General features: G+C 57.7%; 2 protein-coding genes across 2 annotated transcripts in view; both read left to right on the forward strand.

The window, feature by feature from the left end:
* Positions 1-234: 234 nt before the first annotated feature.
* The window catches only part of SUMO3 (small ubiquitin like modifier 3), a 10,517-nt gene continuing 3,740 nt past the window's right edge, over positions 235-7,011 (forward strand). Inside the window, exons 1-3 of the mRNA XM_077755360.1 lie at positions 235-401; positions 3,215-3,326; positions 4,019-4,147. Coding sequence (XP_077611486.1) covers positions 235-401; positions 3,215-3,326; positions 4,019-4,147 — 408 coding nt within the window. The remainder of the gene's footprint in view (positions 402-3,214; positions 3,327-4,018; positions 4,148-7,011) is intronic.
* The window catches only part of UBE2G2 (ubiquitin conjugating enzyme E2 G2), a 38,837-nt gene continuing 35,914 nt past the window's right edge, over positions 4,089-7,011 (forward strand). Inside the window, exon 1 of the mRNA XM_077755415.1 lies at positions 4,089-4,147. The gene's annotated coding sequence lies outside the window, so the exon portion shown is untranslated. The remainder of the gene's footprint in view (positions 4,148-7,011) is intronic.

A 7,011-nucleotide genomic window follows, 5' to 3' on the forward strand; every position in this document is an offset into this window, starting at 1 on the left:
GGATCTCCTTCCTTCATCTGCGGCTCCTCTAACTGGACACGTGGCTCCCTGCCTTCTCCAGTAGCGGGGCTGCCTTCTGAGGCCACACTCAGCAGGTCCCCTGTGGTCACCAGAGATGGTTCACCACACTGGCTTTTGCTTCCTTTTCCTCTGAAAAACCGCGGGCCCCTCAAGAAATGAGTGGGTGTGCCTGGGCCTGGCTGGCTAAGCTCTAGCAGGCCAAGGTCCGGGTCGATGGACCCGGGCGCCGAGGAGGTGGCCAGGCCCTCCTCAGGCTGCAAGATGATGTGCCCATCCTGGTCACTGTCCCCTGCCTGTGGACGACCCCCTGGGCCCCTAGATGTGCGCTCGCCCCTGCCTTTCCCGGGCATCACCCTGCCCTGTGCTTCTCGGGCCCCTCGGTATCCTGACGTCCCCCCTTCCCTGTGCGCCCCCGGAGCCCTTCTGTCTTGCGCTCGCCCTCCCTTCCCTGGGTTCCCCGGGGTCCCTCGGTGTCCTGGGCGCCCCCCCTTTTCCTGGGCGCCCCCGGGCCCCTCGGTGCCCCGTGCATTCCCGCTGTCGGAACGGCCGGATGGCGNTTTCCATCGCGTCCCCCGAGTGCACGCCCACCTCCCGTTGCTGCTCTCTGCCTTTGCGCTCGGCATCCTTTTTGGGCTCCCTGATGTGCGCCCCTCACTTTCGTGCCTTGGCAGTCAGTTCTTAGGAAGGTCCGACGTTACGTTAACGCTCTCGTATTTTGGTCTGCACTCTCGGGGTCTGTTTTTTTGCCCAGGTGGAAAATGAGATGAGCTGAGTGCTTTGCATGTAGGCTGCTTCCGATAGCAGCCGGTAATGGAGACTGTACCCCCTCTGCCTGGAGACGAGAGCCCGGCCCATCCTCCTACACACAGGAGGCAGAGTTGGCGTTGAGGGGACCCTGCTGGGGCCCTCCCCGCACCCCCAGGCCTTTGCGGAAGCTTGCCCTGTCCTTGCCGCGACTTGAGAAAAGGTCACACTGTGGACAGCCTCCTCGTTCCAGACGTGGTCGGAGCCTTTGCCTTTATGCCAGTTTCGTATGTTGGGGGGGGGGGTTGTTTACGGGAAGGCAAATATAAATAAATGCCTCTACGGTTCTCCAGCGGCTTCCTCTTGCCCAAGTGTACGCACCGCCGCCCTCCTGTTTCAGGGTGCTTAAACTTTACCGTTAGGTGGTCAACTTCTATGTTCCAGTTCAATTGAATAAATTTTTTTTAACTACTTCTCTAAAGAAAAATGTTTATTTATTCATTTTGAGAGCACGCGAGGGAGGAGTAGAGAGAGAGAGGGAGAGAGAGAATCCCAGGTTCTGCACTGTCAGCACAGGGCCCGACGTGGGGCTCGAACCCATGAACTGTGAGATCATGACCTGAGCCATAATCAAGAGTCGGATGCTCAACCGACTGAGCCCCCAGGTGCCCCTGTTTTAACTTCTTCTATACTGAGGCGAGGCGTGTCCTGTGAGCCTGGAGAGGGCAGGAGGCCCTGTCCACGTGCAGAAGAGTGAGGTGGACTCTTACCTCACACCATATACAAAAAAGCAACTGGAAATAGATTAAGGACCTAAATGTAAGACCTAAAACAATAAAACTCTTAGAAGACCTAGGGCAAAAGCTTTCTGACACATTGGACTTGGCGACGACTTCCTGGATGTGACAGCACAGGCGCAGGCAACAGAAGAAAAAAGACAAATTGGACTATTTGAAAGTTAAAAATTGTGTGCATCAAGAGACACCATCCACAGAGTCCGAAGCAGCCTACAGAGTGGGCGAAGATACTTGCAAATCATCTGATGATCAGTTAATATCCAGAATATGTATATCACTCTTAAAAACAGCAACGAAAAAGAACCTTATGGACAAAGCGGGGCGCCTGGGGGGCTCAGTTAAGCGTCCGGCTTCGGTTCAGGTCATGATCTCACAGCTTCTGGGCTCGAGCCCCGTGTCGGGCTCTGTGCTGGCAGCTCGGAGCCTGGAGCTGCTTCAGATTCTGTGTCTCTCTCTTTCTCTGCCCCTCCCCCAGTCTCACTCTCTCTCTCTCAAAAAATGAATAAATGTTAAAAAGTTTAAAAAAAAAACCCAAAAATGGACAAAGCTCTTGAATGGACATTTCTCCAAAGAAGACCCACAGATGGCCTGTAAGCACACGAAGTCTGCTGGCTGTTGCTAGGAGGGGAATGCGGGTCAGTGAGACACGTCACGCCCATGGTGTGGCCGCTCCCGGGAAACAGACACGCACCGCTGGTGAGGCTGTGCAGCCGCTGGGACGCCTGTACGCTGATAGCAGGAGTGTAATATGGGGCGGTCACTGGAGAAACAGAGTGGGTGTTCCGGAAAAAATCAAAAATAGAATTCCCGCACACCCTGCCATCCCACGTCTGGGCGTTCGCCCCAAAACACTGAAACGGACTCGGAGAGATCCTTGTTCAGCCACGTTCACTGCCGCGTTCTTCATAACCGCCACGGTGTGGAAATCACCGCAGGGTCCACGGACAGATGGATGAGCAAAACGTCCACCTGTACAGCGAATCGTATTTAGCCTTAAGGACGTTCCGACCCTGGGACGTGATGCCGTGTGAAATCCGGCGGCCACGAAAGGACAGATCCTGTGCCATCCACTTACAGGGGGTCCCTGGGGGAGTCAAAATCAGAGACAAAGGATGGGCGGGGCTGGGGGGAGGGGAGCTAGGGCTTAGCAGGAACAGAGCTTCAGCCCTACAGGATGGAGAGGGTTCCGGAGACGGATGTGTTGAAGGTTGTAGGATGTTAGGGGTGTATTTCATACCAACCTAAGTGGTTAAACAGTAGATGTTAGGTTATGTGTATTTTAACACAAAACAAATTGAAAAGAAGTCCTGTCTCTAAATGGATATGAATGTGGTGCCCTGGATCGGGTCCCAGAACAGGAAAGGACGTTAGTGGGGAGATTGGGGAAATGCCAGAAAGACTCCGTGTTTCGTTCCTAGAAACGTGCGCCAGTGCTGGCTTCTCGGGACAGGTGGGTGTGGCGTGGGGTGCTACGGGGAGGGAGGTGGAGGGGGGTGCACAGCCAGGGCTTGGCTCCGCACCTTTTCTGTAAATTCTGAACTAAAAGCTTTATTTGAAAAAAAAAAAAAAAGCTCAACAAATGCATCCTTCCTCCCTGGTTGGGGGGGGGGTCCCATCCTGGACACCCTGCTGGTACTGCCCATTGCCCACAGCAGAGTCCATGTTCCAGAGAAGGAGGCCACCCGCTGGGCCACCTTCCGCACCCACGTCCTGCGTCCTGGGGCCACTTCTTGCCCGGAGCCCTCTGTGTCCCCAGCGGTCTATGTGCCTGGGCACTGGGGGAGGGAAGGGGAGCAGCCGTGCAGGCGGAGGCGGTACGGGGNATCTCCCCACGGGATGTGCAGGAGAAAGACGGGGCTGTGTGACTGTGACAGTTGACATTAAACTTGATTTTCGAAAGGACTCAGGCCAGCTTCATCATCTTGCTCAGAATAAATGACTCTGTTCTTACCCGAAGGTGCCAGAGAAGTGAGGTGGCCCTGCGCCCACAGCACCTGGCGCGCCCGCCCTCCTGCAGCTCTGGGCAATGGTTCGGGGACCCAGGCACCCCCGGGGGGCCCGCTGCTCAGGGTTCTCCTTGGTCGTGAATCTTTGTTTATATTTTGTCTTCCCGGTCTGTAGAAGTCCGCACAACCTGTGAGTAGGTGTTTTAAGAGTAATCTTGTAAAAAGATGGATTTGGGTTTTTCCCCAGGTTTATTAAGATTTTTTCCTTTGAATTTAGAATCTGAAAGCTCTTTAGATTTGCACTGTGTCTCCTTCACTCAGATGCTTCAGTACAAGTTAAAGTGAGTTCTGTGTAAAAAGGAAGCGGTCCCAGCAGTGACTCTGGGCCGGAGGACTTTAAGTATTAGGTTGGTTTAAAGCCTTAGCCCTGGCAGTTACGCCCAGACGTGCGTGTGGAAACGGCGGCTGCTCCAACGCAGCGTTGAGAGCCGGCGTTGCATGTCTTTGCAGGAGGGGGTGAAGACCGAGAACGACCACATCAACCTGAAAGTGGCCGGGCAGGACGGCTCCGTCGTGCAGTTCAAAATCAAGAGACACACGCCGCTGAGCAAGCTGATGAAGGCATACTGCGAGAGGCAGGTGCGTGCCACGGGGGGCTCAGGCTGTACATGTGTGTGCCCTGGGTGTGCAGTGTGTGCGTGTGCCCTGGGTGTGCACTGTGTGCGCTCTGTGTGTGCAGTGTGTACATGTGCCATGTGTGCGTGTGCCCTGGGTGTGCAGGTGTATGCAGTGCGTGCACGTGTCCTGGGTGTGCAGTGTATGCAATGTGTCCCCTGGGTGTGCAGTGTATGCAGTGTGTGCGTGTGCCCTGGGTGTGCAGGTGTGTGCAGTGTATGCAGTGCGTGCACGTGCCCTGTGTGTGCAGTGTGTGCAGTGTGTGCGTGTCCCCTGGGTGTGCGCCCTGTGTGTGCAGTGTGTGCATGTGCCGTGTGTGCGTGTGCCCTGGGTGTGCAGTGTGTGCACGTGTCCTGGGTGTTCAGGTGTGTGTAGTGCGTGCACGTGTCCTGGGTGTGCAATGTGTGCGCGTGTCCTGTGTGTGCGCAGGTGCTCTTCCTGGGGGCCTGTTTTCCAGTGTCCCTGTCGGTTGCCCCATCTGCTATTCCCCGTGTGCACCTGTCACACCACCAGCCCTTCCCCCGGAGCCTGGCGGGTCCTGACGCAGCTGGGGTCACACTCAGGCTGCAGAGCAGTGAGCATGTGTGCGGCTCTGTGGCAGCCGGAACACGCGTGTGCACCGCCCTCCTCACAGTGCGGTTTGCAGAGAGGGCTCGATTCCCTCCTCTTGCTCGCCCGTGTTCGCAGCGGAGCGATTGGCCCGCATCCCCGCAGGGGCAGGGCGGGCGGGCCGCTCTCTACAGACCGGGGCTCACACACGCTCGTGCTTCCCGCTGCCGTGTCCCGCGTCCTCGTTCTCGCTTGGGGATTCCCTTCGCCCCCCGGCCCTGCGCCACCCGAGTGCCTGCGCGGTGGCCTGGCCGTGGCCGCCCTGGCCCCTGTTCCTTTCAGTGCGAGGCAGCCTTGCCCCAAATGCTTTGCAAATACTGGTGGTTGGTTCGTTTCCGTCCTGGCTTTGCTGATGCCTTGGGCTCGTTGTTATAAAAAACACTATAAAAATCTTGCGCACCTTCCCCTTTCCCTCCCGTCTTTTCAGACCTGCTCCTGGGGGGCGGTCACTCCCAGCCCCCTCAAGTGTTCCTTTTGCTTTTTCTTGGTAAATAGGTTTATATTTCTGCTTCTTCATGCTTTTGGCATTAGAGATGATTTTCCCCTAAGAAAGGTGGGAACTCAGCTCTCTGACACTGCCGTCTGCCCACATTCCTGCCCTGCCCTTCCAGTAGACTTCGTGTGGATCGCTTCGGAATGTGCTGGAATCTGCCGAGGCCCAGGAGGCGCTGCCCCCGGGACTGGGCTCCTGTCCGCATCGGGCTTCTGCTGGTCACGTGGTTCTTGTGTGTGGTTTTCTGTGTGTCCGTTAGTGATTGGTCAGCCACAGCCCCCGCGGGCTGCCCAGTACCTGGCCGTGGGCACCGTGGGCACGTCTCTGGCGTCCAGCCGCCCTCCCGCCCCTTCCTGCCCTGGCTACACCAGTGTGGCACGGCTGTCATCACAGAGCTGCCTCAGAATCCTTCTGGAGACTTCTTTTGCCTGCATCCTGTGTATCTTCTGGATGAATCTTCTTCCCCTGTCTTCCAGCACCTTCCTCGGAAAAGGTTATCAAGGGCAGCGCCTTCGAGACACTGTGTCTCAAGGTGATTTGCTTTTCATGAGCCTTCATGCTTGACTGTTTGGCTGCGTGTAAATTTCTAGGGTGAAGCTCATTCTCTTTTTGTGGAGCCATCACATCACGTTGTAGCATTGGTGTGATAAGTTCAGGGACGTTCGATCCTGTGTCCTGAGAGCTCACCGTCGTGTCCAGTGAGAGCACACTGTCCCCTTCACTTTCCTGGTTCTTTTTACTTTCTCTTTTTTAAAGTAATTTCTGTACCCAACGTGGGGCTTGAATTCATGACCCTGAGATCAGGCGTCACACGCTCCAGCGACTGAGCCCGCCTGGCGCCCCCGGTACCTCCCACGAAGATCCTGTTTTTCGCTCAGGAAACACGGCTGACGGTTCTTCTGGAGCGTCTGTCCGGTCCTGTCCCCTGTGTTCGGGACGCCCACGTGTGTAGGAGTCACCCGTTCGGGAGCTGCCCCTCGGGGTCATCGCGCCCACCTGGCATGGACGGGGCTCTCTCCTTGCTGATGGGTTTCCTTCCGGGAGACTCCCTCGACTTCCTGTTCCCACCTCCCGGGCGGACCCGCCGCTGTCGTGATGTCTGCTTCCCTGACGTTCTTGGTTCCTCCTCCGGGCAGTCGCTCACTCCCGGCCCCACCTCCCGGAGGAGGACGTTCGACCGTGTGCGCGCGGCGGCCCCTCCCTCCCGCTGGGCCTCGCTGCCCGGAGGTCTCTCGTACCTGAGTCTGGCTCTCCGTGGCCCCGAGTCCTGGTCACGTGCCCAGAACGCAGCCCGGACAGCTGCTGACCCCAGCGCCACCGTGGGTGACCTGCCAGGCCTGGTGGTTTTGTGTGGGGGCTCCCAGGGCTCGCAGCCTGTGCCCTGGGGGTGCAGCCGGCGGGGGATGGGGGGATAGGGCTGGCCGGTGCCTGGCTCCCACGCTGGCTGTCACTTGTCCCTCCTATCCTGAGTCCAGAGCCTGGCGTTGACCTTTTGCCCCTGAGAGGGACAGTGCCTACCTTTGGGGTTCGGGGGCCCCGATTTGGGGGTCCAGTAGGACCTTTCAGGCAGTCATCCCAAATCAGCCGCGTGCTGCATGTCCGCCTCGCGGGGGCCCCCGGGGCTCCGTGTCTCGTCCCCACCGCCGCCCTGACCTTGGGGTCTCGTGCCCACAGCCTGCAGCGTCCAGCGGGCGGCCACATCCTCTGTCTGCCCGACTATCTCCGC

The sequence above is a fragment of the Crocuta crocuta genome, unplaced genomic scaffold (genome assembly GCF_008692635.1).
Source record: "Crocuta crocuta isolate KB4526 unplaced genomic scaffold, BGI_CrCroc_1.0 scaffold675, whole genome shotgun sequence".
Classification (NCBI taxonomy): Eukaryota; Metazoa; Chordata; class Mammalia; order Carnivora; family Hyaenidae; genus Crocuta; species Crocuta crocuta.